The sequence below is a fragment of the Eulemur rufifrons genome, chromosome 16 (genome assembly GCF_041146395.1).
Source record: "Eulemur rufifrons isolate Redbay chromosome 16, OSU_ERuf_1, whole genome shotgun sequence".
Lineage (NCBI taxonomy): Eukaryota > Metazoa > Chordata > Mammalia > Primates > Lemuridae > Eulemur > Eulemur rufifrons.
Genome location: NC_090998.1, coordinates 30,708,313 through 30,733,810, shown reverse-complemented (window position 1 = coordinate 30,733,810; position 25,498 = coordinate 30,708,313). Strand labels below are relative to the sequence as shown.

Genomic DNA, 25,498 nt, shown 5'->3' with positions numbered 1-25,498 from the left:
TTATTGTTCTTGGCTTCAAATCAGAATTATATAGGAAGCTTTTTTAAAAATAAAAACTCATAAACTCCATGCCAAGGAGCCTATTTATTATTATGTATAGGTCAAACCTGGTTTTTTGTAGTTTAAAATCATCCCCTGAAGTTAATTTGGATCTGTAGCCAGGTTTAGGAACCATGTTCTAAATCACCGCCATGAAGCACATTTTAAAACTTTAGGCCTAACATGATGCTTTTCACTCTTAAGTTTCTAGATATTTGGAGATTTAACAAAAGAACCTAATTGGTTAATTTTATGAAATAAACTGTGAGTCTATGTTTTAATTAATCTGTATGTACCAATCTCATAAAAATGCCATCTGTATGTTCATTTTATCAATAGGTATTTTTAATATTTCCATAAAAAAATCATCTCCAGAATAAAAATGTATTCTAGCTCATAATTTTCAATCCCAAAGATTTGGCTAAATGACAATTATTACCAAGAAAGTTAGGACTATTCAGAAACTACTAACTAAAATAAAGTTTTCTTTAATTACCTGTAACACAGAAGAACCAGTAAGACAGCCCCCAAACTCTAAGGAATACATTAAATATCTACCATAATGGATGAGTTTAAAAATCACCTTAAATATAGAACATTTTATACACCAGCAGCAAGAAAAGAAAGCAAAATCCAGTGAAGTCTAATTGTTTTCACACAGAAAAAAAATGTAACAATGATAGGATGGAAGAAATGGTCATCTTTTTTTCTCCTTTCAATCTCTTTGAGCACATTAATGAAATGGTAATCTTGAACATAGAGAAAACCAGGAGTTTCTCTGAGAGGGAAACATTGGCAATGGGACAGCACTCTATCCCTAGAATGTACACTGTCCTGTAAACTGCTGATAGGCTTATTTAAGCCACTAACATGAATTCTATTAATCCCTGTTCTCATTTTGTACTAAAGCAAGCAACTTCCTATGGAGAGCTACCTGCAAGTAAGAAAACGTGCTTTTTCTTGCCAGTAAGCATTCCTATACATGTGACTCTTCTATTTCTTACCGTAAATCAATATATTGACATTCTGGTGGGTATATGAATTTCTTGAACACATAAGTCAATTTCCTGAAATCTAATCAACATTAATCATATTCAGTTAAGAAGGAATTCTGGGGCTAGCAAATAAGAGCACTATAAACTAGGGTGACATTACCATGATTGTGACAAGTAAGGCTTCTTTGGAACCAGGTTGTCCACTCTCAGACAGAAATATGCCTACTTCATTTTGCATCAATTTAACCTTCAACATGCATTATACAAGCTCTTGATTTGTATTCCCCAGATTTACCTAAAAACTTACATAGAATTCACTGGATGTTTCCAGATATTTTTCTGTAGTGTCTTCTCTTGGTAATCATTTTCAAGTTTTCCTTCAAAAATAAAATCACGCATTGAGTTAAAAATTTAGCATAGTCTATTTTCATTTTTCAATTCAAAGCACATTAGCATGACACAGGAAAATCACTGGTCCACAATATTATATAATAGAAAGCTATTTTGTATACACTAAAACTGAAAACAAAAAACAAAAAAGAATAGGTTATTACATTGTCCATGTACAACACTAACCTTCTTTTACAGAGCCAGTTGGGTAATAATCTTTCTCAAAAGATGTACTAAGATCACTTCTTTCATTATTGCTGTACTCTTTCTGATAGTTCTTGGCTGGCTGACATTTTTCTGGATAACTTATACTATTAAAAGTTGAATTACTAAAAGTCAACTCTGGAACTGTAAAAATGTTTCTAATGAGTGTATCAGCGGACTGGTTTTTAACAGAACCAGTGGCTACACAAATATCTCCCATACTATCGTAACCATGCTCATCAAAGGTTTTCTTCATCCTTTCTTGATCAATGTTTAATAAATTGATCATATTTTGACTAATGAAAGAGTCACAGTTCTCTGATAGAAGGCCAGGAGTTGGCTGGTTCAAATCATCAAGAAAATTTGAAACCTCTTTTCCATCTTCTTCCCAAATATGTTGTACTGATTGCTGTTCAGTAATGAAGTCCTTTGGTCTTCTTTCACCCACGCTTCCACAATCTTCACCCCTAATTATGCCAGGTCTTTTAGTAAGGAAATTCCTATTTCCTGGACTTTGAGATAAATAAAAACATATTTAGCAAGAAAAATACAGATCATTTGCATTTAAAAATACTTCCTTTAAAGTTAAATTCTTAGAGAACATATTGAGTAACTACTAACATTTACCTAGACTGTTTCTGTAACAAAATCTAGCAAATAACCCGGACAACCACTGTATGTCACTGCTGCTCCATTTAACCAGAGAAAGATATTTTGAAAACTGAGCAAAGAAAATTTATCCCCAGTGTTAAAACATCAAATCAAATAGTTATGAGAACATTATGACAGATATTTCTCAACCTACGTGGACATAAAAACTATGAAGTTCCAAAGAAGAGCAATATAGGTACAAACGTGTATATAAGTAATAAAGCCACAAAATAAGATGAATTAGATAAAAACTAATTTGGTAACTTAGATAATGCATAAGTTTCCTGTTAATGCAGAAGTGATAATTCTAGATTAAGTCCAACTTATGTACAAGAATCAAAGCTATGATAAGAAATAATTACAAATCAAGATTTTAAAAATTTTATTTCAAGTGACTATCTACAAATTTATGTGGGATTGGGTAGGTCCAGAAGTTGAAGGTAACAAAGAAATTCAGAAAAGAAAAACAGACTGCTAAAACTCTGGTTTCCAATCTTAACTTTTAAGTTATTTATCAAAATTTAATAAGCACTTACTGTGTTTCAGGCACTAGGCCATGTGTTGGAGACAGATTAGAGAACTCAGTTTGATATTACATAGAGAGACTAATGTTTTATCCATGAATGTTCACAGCTCATGATCCTACACGGTTTTCAAATAAGAATATTACTGGTGTTTTAGGCAGAATAATGCTATTTTATACCAAAGAATGTTGCTCTTATACCAAAAGAAACAATCTGTAGTATGTAATATTATACACCATTAATACCAGAGAAATTTCTGTTACTGTAAATGGGAGAATAAATGTAAAAGCACTTCATGAGTTATAAAGCCCACTATAAATGTAAATCATAACTTTTTAAAAAGCATTTTAAGCATTCTGACTGAGAAGATTCATTAAGAGATCTGGACAATAGAAAAATGTATAATACACAGTTATTGCCAGTAAGAAATTTATAGTATAGAAGAAGGAAACAATTACAAAATGATAAGCGTTATCCTATAGTCAAGTGCTACTACAGTAAATACAAAGAGGAGATTCTTCTGCTTCAGAGAAATCGGGCAAGTGGATGATTTGGGGACCGAATGCTGGGGAGAATTATTATTTGTAGAGATGATAGAGAGAAATGATGCTAAAAAACTGAAGTCTTATTAAAACAAATCAACCCAACTTCTTTAATAATTTTCCTATAGATACATATTCATTCAAAATTGTGGACTAAAATAGGGACAAATTCACTATCTAAATAAGCCTTTTATTTATATTCAACAATTTTTTTAAATTTTATTTCAAAATATTAAGAGGGTACAAATGTTTTTGTCACATGGATAGCTTTTGTAATGTTTGAATCAGGGCCATAAGTGTGCCAATTACCTGAATAGTGTTAATTGTAGGTTTTTATTCCTCACTTCCTACCTCCCACCACTTGATTTCAAACAACTTTTACTTCCCTCTGTGCACATGTGTGCTCATCAGTTAGTTCCAATTTAATAGCGAGTACATGTGGTGTTTGTTTTTCCATTCTTGATATACTTCACTTAGGATAATGGTCTCTAGTTCGATCCAAATTGTTGCAAAAGGGATTAAGTCATCCTTCTTCAATGCTGAGTAGTATTCCATGGTATACACATACCATATTTCATTAATCCACTCATCAATTGATAGGCACTTGAGTTGATTCCACATCTTTGCAATTCTGAATTATGCCACAGGTGTCTTTTTGATAAAATGATTTCTTTTCCTTTGGGTAGATACCCAGCAGTTGGATTGCTGGATCAAATGGTGGGTCTATTTTTAGTTCTTTGAGAAATCTCCATACTGTTTTCCATAGAGGTTGTACTAATTTGTAGTTTCACCAACAGTGTTTAAGTGGTCCTTTCTCTCGGCATCCATGCCAGCATCTACTATTTTTAGACTTCTTAATAAAAGCCATTCTAACATGGGTAAGGTGATATCTCACTGTGGTTTTAATTTGCATTTCCCTGATGACGTTAAGCATTTTTCATGTTTGTTGGCCATTTGTCTATCTTCTTTTGAAAAACTTCTGTTCATGACTTTTGCCCACTTTTTAATGGGGTTGTTTGTCATTTTCTTGCTGATTTGTTTGAGTTCTTCGTAGATTCCAGGTATTAGACCTTTATTGGATGTATAGTTTGCAAATATTTTCTCTCTTTCTATAGGTTGTCTATTTGCTGTGTTGATAATTTCCTTAGCTGTGCAGAAGCTTTTTAATTTAATAAGTTCCATTTATTTATTTTGTTTGTTGCTGTAATTGCCTTTGGGGTCTTAGTCATAAATTCTTTGCAAAGAATCTAGACAATCTAGAAGAGTTTTTCCTACATTTTCTTTTAGAATTTTTATGGTTTCATGCCACACATTTAAGTTTCTTCTCCATCCTGAATTAATTTTTGCGAGTGGTGAGAAACATAGATCCTGTTTCATTCTTCTGCAGGTGGCTATTCAATTTTCCCAGCATTTATTGAATAGGGATTCTTTTCCTCGGTGTATGTTTTTATCTGCTTTGTCAAAGATCAGTTGGTTGTATGTGGATGGTTCTACATCTGGGTTCTCTATTCTGTTCCATCAGTCTATGTCTCTATTTTTGTGCCAATACCATACTGTTTTGGTATTATAGTCTTATAGTATAGTTTGAAGTTTGGCAATGTGATACCTCCAGATTTGTTCTTTTTGCTTAGGATTGCTTTGGCTATTTGGGCTCTTTTCTGGTTCCAAACAAAGCACAGAATTATTTTTTCTAGAGCTGTGAAATATGATGTTGGTATTTTGATGGAGATTGCATTCATTCTGTAAATCACTTTCGGTAATATGGATATTTTAACAAATTTGATTCTACTGATCATGAGCATATGTCTTTCCATTCATTTGTATCATCTGCAATTTCTTTTATCAGTGTTTCATAGTCATTCTTATGAAGATCTCTCACCTTGGTTAAGTACATTCCCAGGTATTTTATTTTCTTTGTGGCTATTGTGAATGGTACTGAGTCTTTGATTTGACTCTCAGCGTGATTGTTATTGCTATATAGAAATGTTGATTTGTCTACATTGATTTTACAACCTGAGACTTTGCTGAATTTATTTATCAATTCCAGGAGTCTCTTGGGGGATCAACAAATATTTAATGTATGCCAACTATGTATGTAGTAGGTAGACTGGAATTTATATTCTAGTGAAGGAAGACAATAAACAAATAAGATAATTAAGCATTAAGAAGTACAATGGATAAGCATTAAAGAAGTAAACAAAAAGGAAAGAAAATTGCAGGTGCTACAAGATCACCTGATGGAATACCTTGTGTGGAGGTCACGTTTCAGATAGGTTGGTCAGGAAAGCCCTTAGAGTAAGGAAGTGATCAATAAGCTGAAGACACAGAATGGTTAGATACTTAAAGAAAGGCATAAGCACATTGCAGGGAGATGGAATACTATTGTAAATGCAAGACATGCAGAATGTTTGAGAAACAAAAGAAGTAAAGCTGGAATAGAATCAGTGAAAAACTTATGACCTAAGGCTTAAAAGGTACAAAAGGGCCCAGATTATGCAGAGCCTTGCTTTTGAAAACAGTAATAAGAAATCATCTAAAGGGTCTATGTACAAAAGTAAAATTGATTTGCTTTTGCCTTGGAAAATATCATCATTCTGACTGTTGGGTGAAGAATTACTTCAGGATTTCCATCTGAAAAGAATTAGGTAAGAGGGACCAGATTTACCCACCTAATTTAAAAACTAGACAAAATATATGAGACAACAGTTTTCAGACATGGGACACCAGGTGGAGTAAGATAATGATCCCTGAGGAAGAGAAAGCAAATGAGAAGTCTATAATTGCTCCTAGCTTACTGTCTGGAGACAATATCCAAGCCACAGCACAGGGAGGAGAAGCCTCATTGGAGCCCAGCTGACTCCCTTTGTTGAGGAGCTGGGGGTCCAGGGACACTGCAGAGGACAGAGTTCACAGGTAGAGTGAACTACCATAAAGGAGAGTACATCAAAGGGAAAGTTCCAGAAATCTACAGAGGGTTCTTCTCAAGTCTTTAGTTAAATACTGATCGGCACATGCATGTGAAGTAATTACCCAAAGCTGTGAAAAGAACCACACAAGATGAGAAAATATAACAATCCCAGGAGATCACACAGGGCTGGGAAAATTTTGTGTTTTCATCCACCACAGCAGAAAACCTCGTAATTCAAGGGAATCAAGAAAGTACCCAGAAAGGTATTGCCTTGGCAGTGGGGCAAAATTAGCCAAAGACTGAAGGTTTATTGGTCCTGTGTAACAAAGTTTAAAAGCAAATCTCAATAAGATCATATTATTCCCAAGTAATAAACTGCATCCCAGAACAAAACTTAGGACTATTTCTAGGAAAACAAAAATTTCCAGCAACTAAAAAGATAAAATTCACAACGTATAGAATCCAAACACAATTACAACGCAAAAAAGCAGGAAATTACAACCCATAATGAGAAGCAAAATCAATTATTAGAAACAGACCAAGAAATGACATAGATGATGGCATTCGTACACGGGACATTAAAAGAGTTATCATAACTATATTCTCTATATTCAAGAGGATAGAAGAAAGACTGAGCATGTTTAATAGGTATATATGGAAGATATAAAGAAGAGTTAAACTTCTGAAGATGAAAACTACACTAAATAGGATTATCAGATTAGACAACAAAGGAGATACAATGAGTGAATTTGAAGATCCAGGAATATAATCTATATAAAGTGAAATAATGAGAGGAAAAAAAGACTGATAAAAGAGTGAACAGAGCATCAGCAAACAATGACACAACTTCAAGTAAACTAATTTACTAATTTGAGTCCCTAAAGTGGAGGTAGGTGTCAGAAAAAATATTTGAATAATGGCTGCAATTTTTCCAAATTTGACAAAAAAACAGTAAGTGCAAGAAACTAACAAAGTCTGAACACAAGAAACAAAGAAAATGAACATCCTAACTAAAAGACAGAAATCAATGGTAGAAAATCCATGACAGATAAATCTTAAAAATGGAAAAAATTATGTTATATAGATATTAAGATTAAAATGACATCAAAACTTCTAGTAAGAAAAAATGCCAAGTCAAAAGACTTTCAAAAACAAGAGAACAACAAATATACCAAAGATGAGAGCATTAATCACCAGCAGACCTATACCATAAGAAATGCTAAAAGACATCTTTCAAACAGAAGGAAAATGTCATTATATGGAAATCTAGATCTACACAAAATAATGAAAACCATTAAAGATCATAAATATATGCTTAAATATAAGCAACATGTTTTCTTATTTAACTTTCTTTAAAGCAAAAATAACAATTTATTATTGGATCTATAACGAATACAGAAGGAAAATGCATGAATATAGCAACACAAAGCCCAAAAGCGACAAAGTATACTACTGTAGGGTTCTTATGTTATACTTGAAATGTTATAACTTCAAGCTAGTCAGTGATAAATTAAGATATATCCTGTAAACTCTAAAGCAACCAATGAAAAACAAAATAGACTTATAACTAATAAGCCAACAAGAGATCAAATGAAGTCATAAAAAATATTTAAACTAAACAAAGGTGGAAAAAGAAGGAAAGAGAACAAAGATATGGGACAAATAAAAAATAGCAAGAGAAGAGATTTAAACCCATCCATATAGGTCTTCATATTGAATGTAAACCACATCCTTGACCACAAGTCTCAATAAATTTGAAATGACCAAATCATACAAAGTATGAATTAATTCAGAAAGAAACAGGAAAGTCTTGGGGTTTCTAGGAACCAAATAACAAATTTCTAAATAAACCATGGATTGAAAAAGAAATCAAAAGAAAAATTAGAAAGTATTTTGAACTGAATGAAATGAAAATATAACATATCAAAATTTCTAAGATGCAGTAGAAACACCAGTTAGTGGAAAATTTATAGTCCTAAATGCCTACGTTAAAAAGAAGAATGATCTCAAAACAAGAACTCAGCTCTCACCTTCAGAAACTTGATAAGTATTTGTATATCTAAACTTTTTTTAAAAACATATTCGAACAGAAAAAGTACAGTAAAAAAAGAAGAAAAAGAAGAGCAAATTAAATCTAAAACAGACAAAAGAAAATAAAGGTAAGAGCGAATTCAATGAAATTTTTTAAATACAAAAATAAAAAACATGTGAAACTAAAAGATGATTCTGTGAAAACATAAATAAAATTCATAACTCTTCAATCAGAATCGGGGAAAAACAGAAGATACAATTTTCCAATATCAGTAATGACAGAAAAGATAGCACTACAGATGTTAAAGATTTTAAACAGATAAGGGAATGTTAGGAAGAATTTTATGTCAATAAATTCTGTAAGGTTGACAAAATAATAAATACATTCTTTGTAAGGCACAAACTACCAAATGTCACTCAAAATAATAATAATAATAATAACCTGACTAGGCCTATGTTTCAAAGTAAAAATGGAAACTGTAGTTTAAAAAAAAAAAAAACAAAAAAACACCTTCCCACAAAAAAGAACACCAATACTAAGTGGCTTCACTGATGAACTTTACCAGAGACTTAAGGAAGAAATTACAGTTATGCAACACTAAATAAGAACACACTCTGAGAAACATGTTAGGTAATTTCTTCATTGTGCAGACATCATAGAATATACTCACACAAACCTCGATGGTCTAGCCTACTACACGCCTACACTATAGGGTATAGCCTATTGCTTTTAGGCTACACACCTGTACAGCATGTTATGGTACTGAATACTGCAGGCAACTGTAACACAATGATAAGTATTTGTATATTTAAACATATTCAAACATAGAAAAAGTACAGTAAAAATACAGTATAAAAGATTTTTTTTTTTAAAGGTACACCTGTATAGGGCACTTACCATGAATGAAGCTTGCAAGACTGGAAGTTGCTGTAGGTCAGTGAGTGAGTAGTGAGTGAACATGAAGGCCTAGGACATTATTGTATACGACTGTGGACTTTATAAATACTGTACACTTAGGCTATACTAAATTTAATTTAAAAACATGTTCCTTTCTTCAATAACAAATAAAGCTGGCACAGTGGTTCACGCCTGTAATCCTAGCACTTCGGGATGCCAAGGCAGAACGACTGCCTAAGGCCAGGATTTTGAGAACAGTCTAAGCAACACAGCAAGACCTCATCTCTACAAAAAATAAAAAAATAAAAAATAAAAATTAACTGGGATGTGGTGGTGTGCACTTGTAGTCCCAGCTACTCAGGAGGCTGACACCAGAGGATCACTTGAGCCCAGGAGTTTTAAGTTGCAGTGAACTTTGATCCCTCCACTATACTCTAGCCTGGGCAACAGAGTGAGACCCTGTCTTGAAAATAATATTACTACTACTAGTAATAATAAATTAACTTTAGCGTACTGTACCTTTTTTTACTTTGTAAGCTTTTTAATTTTTTAAAATTTTCTGACTCTTTTGTAATAACACTTAAAACACAAACACATCATACAGCGATACAAAAATATTTTCTTTCTTTATATCCTTATTCTACAAGTTTTCTATTTTATATATATATATAAAAATATATATTTTTACTTTTTAAACTTTTTGGTTAAAAACTAAGACACAAACACATGCATTAGCCTAGTCCTACACAGGGTCAGGATCACCAGTATCACTGTCTTCTATCTGCACATCTTGTCCCACTGATCCTCAGGGGCAATCATATGCATGGGGCTATCGTCTTCTATGATAAGAATACCTTCTTGAATATCCTCTGAAGGACCTGCCTGAGGCTAGTTTACAGTTAATTTTTTTTCTATAAGTAGAAGGAGTACACTCTAAAATAATAAAAATTACAATATCATAAGTATGATATTGTAGTCATTTATTATCAATTTCAAGTATTATGTATCATACATAATTGTATGTGCTAGACTTTTATATGAGTGGCAGTGCAGGTTTGTTTACAAAAGCTTCACCATAGAACTGTGAGAAATACATTGTGCTATGATATTACGAGTTACGATGTCACTAAGCAATAGAAAATTTTCAGCTCCATTATAATCTTATGGGACCACTGTCATATATGCCTTTCATCATTGACCAAAACATCCTCATATGTTACATGACTGTATACCAGTTCTACACAAGCTCTTCCAGAAAATTAAACAGGAGGGAATACTTCTCAACTCATTCTGTGACATTGGCATTATGCTGATATCAAAACCAGACCAAGATATTTTAAGAAAAGAAACCTACAAAATAATATCCCTCACAAAGATTTAAGTAAAAATCCCCAACAAAATTTTAGCAAATCAAAACCAAGAATACATAACAAGAATAACATGTTGTAACCAGGTAAGATTTAGCTCAGAAATACTAATACAAGGTTAGTCAACAGTAATAAAAGAAAAAAAAAATCAATGTGGGGCAAGACCTTCTAGAATGGTAGAGTATAAAGTCTGGCAAATCCTCTCCCCCAAAAGCAAAGATAAACCAGATCAAACTGACAAAAAACAACCATTTCAGAATCTGGGAAGTGACCAAAGACATGCAATAAACTGAGAAGCAGTACTTCAAGAAAAACTACTGAACCTTAGTAGGAAAAGTTGGAGTCTATAATAGAGTTTTAGCCTGGGGCTGTACTTTCCCTTTACCCTCAGATCCATGAGTGGTAGGCTCTACCAAAACTGAGAAGTCTGGGGGAAAAGGGGGAGAGATCCATATCTGGGAGGTTGTCAAAAATAATCATAATTTTGGTGGCAAACCATTAGGTAAGTCCAACATTGCAGCTGCCTGCATTATTAGTTGGAGCAAGCAAAAATCATCCAGAAACTTCAGAGAGATCTGGAAAACAAATAGTCATAATGGGCTTTGATAAACTCTCAGATATAACTGGTGGTCTAGAAGGCTGCACATATGTGCAAGGCTGTGTGCACACTCAGCAGAGACCAGAGAGAGCACTGGGTATATACTTAACCCTGGCTGATTATGAGATCCTTTGTATTGGAGGAAAACCTTATTAGCTTTAAGTGTTTAAACAGAACCTCTGACCAATCACTGGCTGACCTCTAAGCAGTGCTAAGAGGGAAATTAACAGCTTTAAATGCTTATATTAAAAAAGAGGAAAGATATCAAATCAAAGGATTAAGCTTATACCTCAAGAAACCAGAAAAAGAGCAAACTAAACCCAAAACAAGCAGAAAAAGAAAATTATAAACATTAGAGCAGAAATCTATAAGATGGAAAACAGAAAAATAGAGAAAATTATTAAAACTAAAACTTAGTTCTTTAAAAAAAAAAAAACCAGTGAAATTGACAAATCTTTAGCTATACTAACCAAGAAAAAAAGGACAAATATTTGGAATTAAAGAAGGGACATCACCACCTACCTTACAGAATTTAAAAGGATTTCAAGGATATACTATTATATAAACAACTTCATGCTAACAAATCATGCAACTGAGATGAAATGGACAAACTCTTAGAAAAACAAAAATTACTACAACTGACCCAAGAAGAAATTAGAAAATCAGAATTGACCATAAGTGAAAAAAAAGAATTGGTAATTAAAACTTTTCCCATTAAGAAAAGCCCAGGTGCAGATGGTTTCACTGGTGCATTCTATGAAACATTTAAGAAAAGAAAGAATACCAATCCTCCACAAATTCATCTCTAAAACAGAGAAGGAAACACTTTTCAACTTAGTCTATGAGGCCAGTTTTATCCTGGTACCAAGCCAGACATAACACAAGAAAAGAAAAATTCAGACCAATTTTCTTCATGAATATAGAAACAAAAAACATCAACCAAATATTAGAAAGCCAAATCCAGCAACATATGGAAAGGCTTATACACCATGATCAAATAGCTTTTAACCTAGGAATAGAAAGTGATTTAAGATTGGAAAAGTTAATATATTATAAATTAATAAAGGAAAAAACTACATGATAATCTCAAGACACAGAAAGAGCATTTGACAAAATCCATGACAAAAACTCTTAATTAATTAGCAATAGAAGAAAACTTTCTCAACATGATAAAGGGAACCTACAGAAAACCACAGCTAACATCATACTCAATGGTGAAAGATTGAACGCTTTTTCCCTAAAACTGGAAAAAGCATGTTGCTCTTGCCAGTGCTATTCACTGCTGTACTGGAAGTTCTAGTCAGTGGAGTCAGGTAAGAAGTAAAAAAATCAATTCTTGGCCTTTTGGCAAAAATCAAGTTTAAAAAACAAAACAAAACGCAGTAACCAGCCTGAGCAACAGCAACACCCTGTCTCTACTAAAAATGGAAAAAATTAACCACACCTTGACCAGAATGGATTAAATTTAAGAAAACTGTACCAAGGGTTGGCAAAAATGGGTTGCAACAGGAACTCTCATACATTGCTGATGGAATGTAAAATGATACAAATCACTTTGGAAAATAGTTTGGCAGTTGCTTAAAAAGTTAAACATACATCTACCACATGACCTAGTTACTCCATTTGTTCTCAAGAGAAGCAGCATATGTTGAAACAGAGACTTGTACAAGAACTTTCATAACAGCTTTATTTGAAATAGACAAAAACTGGGGGGAGAATACCAAATGTCCATCAACAAATAAATGAATAAACTGTGCTATGTTTATACAATGGAATACCACTCTGTAATAAAAAGAAATGAAGTATGGGTACATGCAACAGACAACATAGATGAATCTCAAAATGATTATGCCATGTGAAAGAGGCCAAACAACAAAAAAGAACACACTGTATGATACCACTTATAAAATTCTAGAAAATGCAGATTAATCTACAGTGACAGAAAGCAGATCAGTGGTTGCCTCGGGACAGGGAGGGATAAGGGACATGAAGTGACCAGGCGAAGGGATTACAAGGGTGCCCAAAGAAACTAACGGGAATGATGCATATATGTTATCATTGATATTGGCAAACTAATTTATTAAAGTGCATATTTTACATGAAAGTTCAGTTGGTTTTATGTCAATTATACATTTATAAAACTGTTTTTTACAAAAAAAAAAAAAAATCTCTGAACAAAGAAATGAAAAATACTGTTATGTGGCATTATAATTTTCCAGGCAAGAGGCAACAGTGGCTTAGACTGTGATGAAACACATAGAGATAGAAATGTGAGTAGAATATTTTAAAGTTTATCAAAATATAGAATTGATAACATTTTGTTAATAAAGTGGATATTGGGAGTTGAAGGAAAGGAAGGAATCAAGGACAACTTTTTTTTTTTTGGCTTTAACAACTAAGTGAATAGTAATGCCATTTACTAAAATAAAAAAAGACTAGGATAGGATGACAGAGTGAACATTTCTCATTACATTATCAGGAATGAGTCAAACTGGTTTTACAAGCTTAACGGATTTTAAAACAACCATCTAAGGTTTACAGTATTCCCTCATTATCCGCAGTTTCATGTTCCACAGTTTCAGTTACCCACGATATTACCATGGTCCAAAAACAGATATAGTATGATATTCTGAGAGAGACAGAGACAGAGAAAGATATTGCAAGACCACATTCACATAACATTTATTACAACATACTGTTCTATTTTATTATTAGTCATGGTTAATCTCTTACTGTGCTGAACTTGTAAGTGAAACCTTATCATAGGTATGTATGTATAGGAAAAAACATAGTATACATAGGGTTCAGTACTATCTGCAGTAGTTTTGGGCACCCACTGGACTGTATATACAAACATCTAAAAAATAAAAGTGATAAAAGTGGGATTCGGCTCAACTATCATAAATGTGAAAAAAAATCAGTATTTTTATGATACAGAAAAATAAAATAATAATTCATGGAAATTACAAAATGTGCAAAATACCTTTGTCCATAATATTTTTAAAACTAAGTAAATGAAATATAAATGTGCATGTTAGAAATTAATTACTTAAACTATTTTAATTAAATGATATATATTACTTGGTGATTTTTTTCTATAAGTATTAGTTAGGTCTGTTTATATTTCTAACTAATAATATTTGTGTCCTTTAAAATCAAATACATAATTGAGAATATAGAATACTACAGCTTTTTTACTTCCTTCAATATCTTTGCCTACCTGTTTAATCTTTCAAATAATGTTCCAAATTGTGCTGTTTTATATGATGGACTGAAAATATCCTGACTCTCACTTAATTTGGAAACCAGGGAATCAGAACAGTTAACATTGAGCTGAAAAAAAGATTAAAGAAACTGTCAAAATAGTTAATGAACATACATACAATTTAAATTATTTAGCATAAAATGCTATTTAAGTGAACTACATCACATATTCAAAAAATGTACTTTTTAGTCTAAAAGAAATTTTAGTCTTTATTAAAACAAAATACTTTTCTAACAATGAAATCAATATTAATATTTGAATGATTGTTAAAATAACATAGTTGATATTATGGTGAACTAACCGCTTCCTCAGAGTTAAAAAAAATAAATAAATAAAAGATTAAAAAAATTAAAAAAACACCCAGAACTCCAGGATCTTGAGTAACTAAAAGTTAAATTTCTCTGACAGAAAATAATAGTTTGTCCCAAAGAAACAGTTGTTCTTATCTCAGTTATTCCATTTACTGAGTAAATGGAAGACTGCTACTTTAATCTTTCTGAATATTAATATCATTTCATTCAAAATAGGGATAGTGTGTGAAGACTGTTGTGAAAAGCAGATGAGATAATCCATTTGTTAATGTGGAAGATACCATATAAATGTAAATTATTAATATATTGGCCTAATACTAAACTATCCAACAATAATTTATATATGTAATATATTTATATATGTAATATATCTGATTTATAATCCACGAAACATAGAAATGAGAAGTCTCAACACAATCTATGACAGAATAGTCAGAAAAAGAGTGAGAGTAAAGAGAGACATTGAAAGTTTGTGGGGGTTGGGGGTGGGGGGTGGGGGAGACGAAAGTCAGAGAGAGCTGATACTAATGTCTCAGCTAACTAATATATCTCAGTCTCAGAGAAACAGTGACAGACTTGCAGAGACCAAGTCATCCCTTGAAGTAAGAAACAAACAAATGAAGAGAGAAGAGGATTATACATTGGCTCAATACTATACTAGGAACCAAGAAGCTGTTACTGAAAGCTCGGCACTTGTCTCTGAGGCAACAGCAGAAGAACGAGGACATGGGGTTAAGGAAAAGGAAAAAGGAGTTTATTAATTTGCCAGCAAATGAGGAGACTCCCGTCTTAAAAGTACCACTGTCCTCTTCATAAGCAGAAATACAGAGCTTTTAAAGAAGGTTTTCAGCTTCAGGCTATTGCTGAAGTACAGCTGATGATTCTTATCCATCCCATCTCTGGGGAAGACAATCTCGTGACCTCAACCCACTGGACCTCCTCTCTCCTTGGACAATTTCATTGAGATATCTCCAATAGTACAAAGAACAAAGGACATTCCCCTGCCCCTCCAACCACTGGCCTAAGACAGGGATGCAGGTTTCAATTCCCAAAAAGAGTGGGGGAGGTTTTAAAAAGAAAAAAAACATTTTTACCCTTTTTTTCAGGCCATTCTCTCTGTTACAAAGCCCCAAACCACTTTTTCTTCTAATCCATTTTTTTAACTCATTTTCTTTTGTATTCTATAATTTCATTAATTTCTTCTCACTTCTCTTGAAATTCCTCCAAATAAGTTATTAAATACTTCCCTAATATTAATACTTCACAATGTGACACTATGATTGGAGAAGGACATTAGCTGCTCTCTTCAATTTTCTACCATATTAAGTACCATAACATTTACCTCTTTGGAGTTAATCACTAACCTGCAGTCTATAGTATGTAGAGGCAAGAAGGAGATTGTTTAAGTAGAGATTACATAGTGTTTTATTGTCTATCCCATAAACTATTTAATAGAGCAAGAAAGAGTAATAAACTGATCTAGAATGCAAGATTTTGACCTACAAAATAAACTGAATGAGTAACTGAATGTCTTTTATTGCATCTTTAAAAATTATTGGACCCTTACATTAATAAGGATAGCACATACCATTGGAATATAATACTTCATTTTATCTTCTCTGAGAAACAGTAAAACATACTTTAATACTTCAATAAAATTGAATTATATATGACTATATTATATATTATAACATACATTACTATGATATACTATAATATATAACTGCAATATAATTTATTAACTTATAAACTATAGATTATAAATCAATTCATAAATAATACATATATAAACATGAAATAAAACCACTGCATGCTAAAAATGGAAGAAATTCAAAACTAAATATTCCTGGTGTCAAGATACAGTGTTTATATAACTATTCTCCTTATTACCATTAGACATCATTATAGTAACCTTCAATAACTTTATTTTTTAAACTCTATATAAATTTAGAAGATCATTTCCTGATATGTTCTATGACAGATAAATTTCAGAAATTTAACATTTCTACATTATGTTTTCAAATTTAGAGCACACAATGATTAAACATCTTAGCACCACATAGCTCTTTATATTTGTGTAGTGTTAATTAAAATGCATATAAACATTTGTAGTCTTTCAAACCAAAAAAAGAATCAAGCCATCACAATTCATACTTTAAGAGACTACTTTGACATCACTGAGACTGTATTTTGCTATTTATTGGACATTTCCCATATCGTGTATATTGGATCACCATGACATCACCAACTAGTCATTTATAGGAATTATAAACATCAATTACTATATAACACACTGAACTATTTTCAATTTTACTATCAATAATTTTCTAAAAGAATGATCATTTCCAAGATTTTTTAAAGAACATTCCATTTTTGGGATTCATAATCTTCTACAGTGCAGAGAATTAAGTTTTTGACCTAAGAGGAATTATCCTTAATTTATCTCCTAATTTGATTATAGCTATAGAAATTTATAACATATATTTTAAATCTATAAGAAGAGAATAAAGATTATATCATGAAAATACAATGATACAAACTGCTAAGAACTAGTGATTCAAAGGTACCTGCTCATTCTGCCTTTTTTCATATGCAACTTTCTGAGCACTGGGTCCTATTTTGGGAGTTAAATTTAGTTTTGGAATATGTCTGCTAGAAGATGAAGATAATTCTGCTGCAAAAGATGGTGGAGTGAAACTGCAGTTTTCTACTCTGCTCAACTGAGGTTCAAACATACTATATGAATCCATGACTTGTGAGGACTATGGGAAAAAAGACAAAATCATTTACACTGCCAAAATATACAAACCAGACAAGAGGAAAGTCACAATAGTGAAATTAAAATAAGTGAAAAGGGCATGAGTTGCAAAAGAGAAAGTCCTTTCCTTAGGATGGCTTCCTTCTGATGGCTTGCCTATCAGAACTGGCAGAACTTCCTAAGATGCGAGAGGTTATCAACTAAGACCATACTTCAGAGCCCCTTTCCCACTACCTTTTCCACTCCTGCTCTCCTCCACCCTCAAGCTCCATTTCAATAAGCCATCTTGCATTGACAGGAAATCTGAGTTTCATTAACCCACAATTCAGGTGACAGGATTTCCAAGGGATTTTAGTATCATGGCCATTATCTTTCTCATCTAGTTTAACTCTGGCAATTCAAAGGCAAGAAAGGATAGTTAATAATGTGGCATTGGATGTTAACCAAAATTTCAAGCTTTAATAACAATTTATGTTATTTTCTAATTGATTAAATATTTTATTTGCTATACTTTGAAAGAGAAAGCATCTTGGGATCAATGTGAGGACTGGACCTCACAATTTGATATAAAACAATCTTGTCACTACGTTTGAAGGGATGAAATGCTCAATAGCCAGGTGAACTTTAAGTGACCTGTCCTTTGCAGCTCATCAGTAACAAGCAGAATCAAATGTTATGTACACATGGGCCTAGTCACATTACTGGTATGCCAAAGGGATTCTCATAAGCGATCAATTAAAATATTCTCATGGTATAGGTTTCCTACACTGAAAAGCTTTTAAAAGAATGATTTTAGAGACTAAAAATTTTCTAAAAGTATAACTAATTTTTCCCAATATTTAGAAATTTAGATCATTCAGTGACATGTCACAACTGGTAAAAGAATTTTTTAAAAACTCACCTGAACTGGGCCAAGTTCGTCCTTGCTACCTACTCTTTGATAGCTCATACTAATGAAAAGAAAATGTTAAGGTTAAAAATATAAATAGCAATAAAATTGTCTTTATATATTTAAAATTCATACTGTTCTACACAAGCACATGGAAACAGAACTCTAAGTAAATCATTCCAGCATATTACCAAGTTTTATAAAAATTATATTAATATTAGAGACAGACATTTTTATGATATGTAAAGTCAAACTATGTGTACAAAACACCTAGGTCATTTGAAAAAGGTCTTAATAGTTTTATAATACTGCTAGCCAAACAAACAAAAACTGGAGCTAGAAGGTAAACCCTTGTACATTTTCCAATGAATAAAAGTATGGATAATAACCAGTTTAAACACCTAATAATATGAATCCTAGCTAAAACCTACTTGTTTTCTGTATCATCAAGGCAGAGCTTAGAAGGTACACGGTTAGGCGACATTGGAAGTTCTAAATCATAATTTCTCAGGGGCATTTTTATGTCTCTATTCATATTCACATGGACTGGTTTTCTCACAGTTTCTGTAATAAAATATATATAATTATAATTTAAAAATAATAAATCTTTTTAAAGTATTGTTTGATATATCATGTTCATTAAATAAATGTGCATCTAAGAATTTTACTGAAACATTTATATTCTGTAAATGCTAGAAAAAAATCATTACAGTACTAACAATTATCACAGGTAATTAAAAATATCTTTTTCTTCATCATCTTATATACCCCTCATGAAAGGGGCCCTACTAATTTAGTTCTACTTTTTTCTTCCTCTAAGATTTCCCTGTAGCACTACATATTTTCTCTATTATAGCACTTTCCACACTTTATTGTACTTGACTAACACTATCTCCTCACTAGATTTTAAACTTTCTAGGGGCAGAAGCCTTGTCTCTCTTTATAAAATACATCACCATTTTGTCTGTTGAGTACTTTTACTCACTTTTCTGAGAAATGCTTTTTTATGCCCACTCCAACTACATATACAGTTCTAATGAGTATTTTCTATCTTCCTATAAAACCCTGCTTCTCCAGACAAAATAATTGGTGTAGGGGTAGCCATTTGACCGAAGATGAACCAATAATAGTATCCCATCTCTCTGGTTATAAGTGAAATTTTTCCACTGCTGAGACCTGGCACCAGTAACACAAGGCAACAACCTTCCAATAGAATTGTAAAAATCTGGAACCAGAGAAACAATTCACAATCTTTCCCTGGTGACAAATCTAGGACAGATGAGCAATATTCATTTCTTAAGGCAGTGTTTTGAGCCTCAATGATGAATACAGTCTGAGAGAAGAAAGCTAACATCTGAAGTAACTAAGAATCATGGTAGTATTCAAGTTCCTGATTCAAATCGTCTCAGAGGCCCATTGCACCATCATCCTTCCTTTTAGTTAAGTAAATAAAAATATTTCTGTTTTGAATTTCTGTCATTGGTACCATGAGTCCTGACTAATAAACGCTTGTTTTCTAGTTTATCCCCAGCGCCCAATACAGAACTTACGACAGGTACTCAATCAATATATGTTGAATGAATGAGAAGAAAGTGAGGGAGAAAGTGATGGGGTTCAGGACACATTACCCCAAAATACGGTGCATTGGCATTTGAGAAAATGCAGAAGCAGGAATATCACTCTCACCTTCCCTGCTTCTCTCATGGAGCAGGCCATGAAACTTAGGAAGGATTTTTCTGACTTTCGCCTAAAGCAGGTCATAAAACCCTTGAGAGGTGCCCTCCCTTTTATGTGAAGAGAAGGTACATCCTTATCTCCGAAGACACAGGGTCACAAAGAAGAATCTGAACAAACAGGCTTTGCTAAGTTCCCCTCAGTTCATTACTATTAGATCATTCTTTTTTTTTTTTAATCCAATCATACTTCTCCATGGCTCTCAACTTCATCAAACCTAGCACAAAAATGCATAGGTTTATCCATTTCTTTGAATCTTCAATTCTTTATAAAGGCTCTCATATCACATAAAACTTATTAAATAAATCTGTATGTTTTTCTCTTATTTATCTGTCTTTTGTTATTGGGGCCTCAGCCATAAACCTAGCAAAGGGTGAGGAAAACATACTTTTTCTCTCCTACATACAGGAATAAATAAAGGTAAATACAACAGACTGATTTACAATGAAAGGTTTTATTCCAAAAGTCCATGAATAATGTATTTATTTTTTCTAAAGTATAAGTAAATTTACTTGTATAAATTATCATCTGTGGAGGGAGAATGAAAAATGGCAGAGAAAGGAAATGAGAAAACACTAACAATACTATGATCAATTTCTTCCCCTCCTTGATGAATTGCCTTTTAAGCTCTCGTTTTTGGACTTGTTTTAAAAATTAGATATCAGACACAAGTTCCCTCGAGAGAGGACAAAAATACTCTCAAAAAACTTTTTATTTATTTGACGAATCAAAGTGAAGACAACATGGACTTTATTTTGAAGTATTAGACTACTATAATTAACATCCCAGGAATATGTAAGTATACTCAAATTATAAGATAGGAAACTAGTCATTGAGGCAAAAATCTTTTCAGCTCTTCTTTTCAAACAAACTCTCTAAGTAGTAAAAGTAATTTATCGACATTTATTAACATTTATTCCCTGCTCTATAGTTAAATGTTGGTAACTATCTGGCCAGATAGAAATATGTAATCTAACTACACTACAATAACTGTAACCATACCTAATAAGTTAATTTTATAGAACACATACACAACCTAAAAAAGAAATAAATGGATTAAGCAACTAAAGATATATAAGCAAATATAAACTAAGTTTCTAATTTAAGAGAATAACAAAGTTTTAAATTTTCCACATGCTCTAAGTTCTAATATCATAAGCTAATTCGAAAGCTAAATGTTATTATGATCACATCAAGGTCAAAACAAAACTCTATTGCAAAGGCTTACCATGTGTTTTCTTCTTGCAAGATATCTGATTTACCATATATAGGTTAAGAAGGTCTAAACTGACGGTGGAATTTTTGACAGGGGATGAAACTCCCAGTAATTCCTTTTTTAATTTTAACCTGTTCTTTTCAAAATATTCCTAATTAAAAATCAAAAATAATTAATGCAGCAACCATGTGGTTTAGGCAGAATCATAAATAATAAAAAAGTAATAATGCTATTAAATCACTGACTTGATATTTTTACATTTTGTGATACCACCTTTTTATGTTTACAAATAAATTAAAATCAATTATAACTTGTAGTTTACCTAAAGACTCAATTCCACAGCCTTTTATAATGTTTTGTTAAACATTACCTTTAAAATAGAACTTTAAAAAGCTATTCAAGGAACCAAAAGATTAAAAATTATCAGTAGGTAGAAAGTTAAAAAAACATCTAAAAACAGAACAATATGACAAGCTAAAACCTTGTTTCCTACAAAGTATGCTATCCTGAAGATACTGAAAGCCTTAAATATATGTCCCACTGAATGCTATTAAAAGTCAACTGAAATGAATAGAGGAAAAAAAAGAGTGCTATGTGAGAACTAATCTGCAACCAAAGCCAACTTAATTTGCTTTGTTGTCCCTCCAGGATGCCTAGACGCTTGTTCATTTTTTTAAACCAGACTTATACATAATTATCACTCTGAATCCCATTATTTTCTTCCTGGATATCCGACCAGTCATTATTCTTCCTTATCTTCATTTTTCTCTTTCAGATTACATCCTTAATTTACCAAATCCAAAGGCATTTATTTAATATTTATTTATTGAACAACTATTATGTGCTAGACACTAACAAATTGTGAAAAAAATCTTCTCTTCCTCCATTAAAAAGCTCATAATACTATGCCATAAGTGTGATTATAAATGTGAGATGTCAAAAGTGAGAAAAGTCCAAGATGCCAAAATGCAATGCAAGAGGTCAAATTTCCAAAAGGTTACATATTATGTTTTCAAGAGGATGAGGCTCTTTCACATTAACATTTCTCAATAGTGTTAATTACAATTGACTTTTTAAGATCGTAAAAAACTTGTAAGAACTATAAGAGACTTGCCAGCTATCAAGCAAAAATGCACTTTTATTATGCAAATATATCATAGATAAAAGGCATCTGTTCATATTTCATTTAAGTGATCTGCAATCCTAAACTGGACTAAAATTCCTTTCAAAAGATCACACTATGGCTCAGCAACAAAATAACATGACCTTCAGGATGTAAATATTTTCCCCCTTGAATAAAAATGACTAAGTCAATACTAGATCTTATAACTAATGGTGCCTTGGAATTAAGAAGATGTTATTTCTTAAGGCATGTACTTTGTGATGGATAAGACCATACATAGTGAGCAAGAATGACACAAATAATTACAACTGAGTGTAACAGGAGATGGTATATAATCCTCAGGAAGGGTATGTAAATTATAGGTTGGGGAGAGGGTGGACAGAGGGAGGGTTAAAAAGACAGGGAAAGTTTCTTAGGAAATGATTTCTAAGATAGACAATCAGAGTTAATCAAAGAGGCTATGAACATAAAGTTCTAGAAATAAGGAAGAACAGTACAAAGAGTGTCTGCAAAGGGAGTTAGCCTTTATCACCACACTAATTCATCCACACTAATTACATGCAGTTGAAAATTTTTCAATGCTCTACCATTACTTGGATATGCCACAATTTATTTAACCATTCTACTGCTAACGGATGTTTGGGTGGTTCCCTCCCTCCCTTCTGCCCTTTTTCTTCTTTCTCCTTCTATGTTTGTTATTAATATTTTAGCCATAATGACGACCCAAACAATCTTGTACATATCTCAAAGTGCACAGGTACAAGACTTTCTCTCAGACGTATACTGCTCAGTTGTAAGGTATGTAAATGCTCAACTTTCCTATGTAACACAGTTAGTGTAATCTTTAAAAAAACACAAAATAAATGGAAGTAGGACATAGGTTATGAAACCATTACAGTACTCTAGGCAATAAATGATTATTTAAATTATAGTGCTGATAGTTCAGGTAGTAAGTAGTGGTGAGATTTAGGATATATTTTGGAATTAGAAAGCAAGAATCAACAATAATCTTAAAGTTCCTGCCTGAGCAAAACAGGCAGCTAATCAAACTATCAACAAGGATAGAGAAGACTAAAGGAAGCTGGTCCTCCAGTTTCACTTAGGTGAATTTATTAATGGTGGAAAAATTCGTCAGAAGATCACTGTTCTTGTAACGCTAACACAAAAAATACATAGATTTTCTTTACCTTTTGCCTTCTCCTTTCCTGTTTGATCAGAACCCTGGTCCTGAAAAGAAAAACAGAATAAAACATACACTGATTAAAGAAATGGTCCCTAAGACAATTGCCATTTTAGCTGAAGTGAAGACTTGGAACTAAAATTTAAAAGTGTAGTGATCTTTATATTTGTTTCTAAAAGAAACTATGAAAATATTCTTAAAGTTTTTATAACACATCATATTCACAAAATTTTCTTACGTAGGAAATTCAAGATTTAGTTTAAAAAAAATTCTATACCTACGAACAATTAAGCAAAAAATAAATCTAAATTATAAAACCCAGATAAGCAAAGACAAACTAATGCATCAGAAAGAATATACCACTGAAACATTCTCACCTGATAGCAATATTTTTGTTCAAGACTCTAATTTCTTTGTGTTTCTTTGCATTTCAACATTCCATTGAAATCAACAGGGAATACTGGGAAGGTAGAAATCTATTTAGGATCTAAAAAAGTATAAAATTCATTGCTAGAGCAACTTCAAAGTTATTTTAATGTATTAATATCAGCTGAAGATGGCTGACCAGAGACACCGGCTGCCAGATCATCTCAGAAAGGAAAAGTTTTAGATGAAAAAGAAAAAAACAAACAAACAATCATAGATCGGGTGTAATTCCAAGGGAAAACTGTCAGAATCTACAAGACATTCCATGGGAAGAAATTGCAAATCAGAAAAAGAAGGAGCAAGATATCGGCAAAGGTAAACCCACAAGAGGCTTAGAGTCCAGCAAAAAGGGTAGGTAGAGCGGTTTGTTTCGCCCTCCCTCACATCTCTGGCAGTCACCAGTCTCCTGAGCTGCTGGAGAGCCTGTTTACCCTCACAAGCCCAAAACCTGCTGCTGCCAGTGAACTGGAAGTTTCATGAGGACAAAGCACCAGCCTGCCAGCCCCCCGAGGCACTTCCCATCACCATAGACCTGAGCCAAGACAGCCGGCACCATATTGCTTCTCCACCCACCGTGTGCCTTTGTCTCCCCCAGGGGTTTCAGTCCCTCAGTTTTCATCTTGCTCATTCCCACACAAATATTTCCCAACTCCAGCCCAGATTGTGGGAGCCACAGGGGGCCGATAGGTCTTGGGGGATCTACATGACCCCAGAGCCTGGACATTCCGGGTAGGCTGCCTTCAGGAAAGAGGGACAGAAATGACCAGAGTGCTAGCTTTCCTCCATCCAGACTCTTTTCATCCCCTCCCCTCTCCCGTGGCTGCCAAGAGAGATGATTAAGCCAGGGCTCTCAGGAGCTGCTGCTTCCTCCCCGTTGGTGCATACACCACACCAGGGCTCCCACAGAGAGTGGGGCTCAACCTTTCCTCTTGAACTGCAGAGGACTAAGGGGTACTCAGACTGCGAGCTCTCTGCTCACCGCACTCCCCAGTGCTGCCTGCTCAGCTGCTGCATCAGAGCAGGGCTTACCCCGAAGAGGAGGGACATCAAACCTGCTTGAGCACCCCATAGACAACTGGGGACCAACATGCTTCTCCCTGGCACAGTCAGGGATTGATCTTCAGGGACCTGGGGACAGGCCCGCAGGCCAGATCCCAATCTTCAGGACTCAATCATGTTGCTTGGGGACAAGAAAGGGAGATTTGTGAACTAATCCTGGGAGGTGAAGGAGCCCATGTGAGCAGAAGAGAAAAGAGAGCACAGTGTAGATTCTAGCCATAACACACTTGTGGAGCACACCTCCCCCCACAGGAAGACAATGCTCTCAGCCCAGGGCAGGATCCTGGACAGGGAAGCTTCGAGCCCACAGAGCCATGGTGGAGGAACTCAGATAGTCTGAGCTCCTGCCTGCAAGCAAACACAGGAAGAAGACTGCAGACCAAGGGACAG

The 25,498-nt window shown here is 33.4% G+C and overlaps 1 protein-coding gene across 1 annotated transcript in view; it reads right to left on the bottom strand.

Moving 5' to 3' along the window:
- The window catches only part of REDIC1 (regulator of DNA class I crossover intermediates 1), a 38,079-nt gene extending 13,306 nt beyond the window's left edge, over positions 1-24,773 (bottom strand). Inside the window, exons 1-9 of the mRNA XM_069491211.1 lie at positions 24,487-24,773; positions 23,631-23,670; positions 21,333-21,471; positions 18,802-18,934; positions 18,383-18,431; positions 17,291-17,485; positions 14,368-14,480; positions 1,611-2,140; positions 1,342-1,411 (exon numbers count right to left, since the gene is read on the bottom strand). Of these exons, the coding sequence (XP_069347312.1) occupies positions 1,342-1,411; positions 1,611-2,140; positions 14,368-14,480; positions 17,291-17,485; positions 18,383-18,431; positions 18,802-18,934; positions 21,333-21,471; positions 23,631-23,670; positions 24,487-24,773 (1,556 nt within the window). The remainder of the gene's footprint in view (positions 1-1,341; positions 1,412-1,610; positions 2,141-14,367; positions 14,481-17,290; positions 17,486-18,382; positions 18,432-18,801; positions 18,935-21,332; positions 21,472-23,630; positions 23,671-24,486) is intronic.
- Positions 24,774-25,498: the final 725 nt, after the last annotated feature.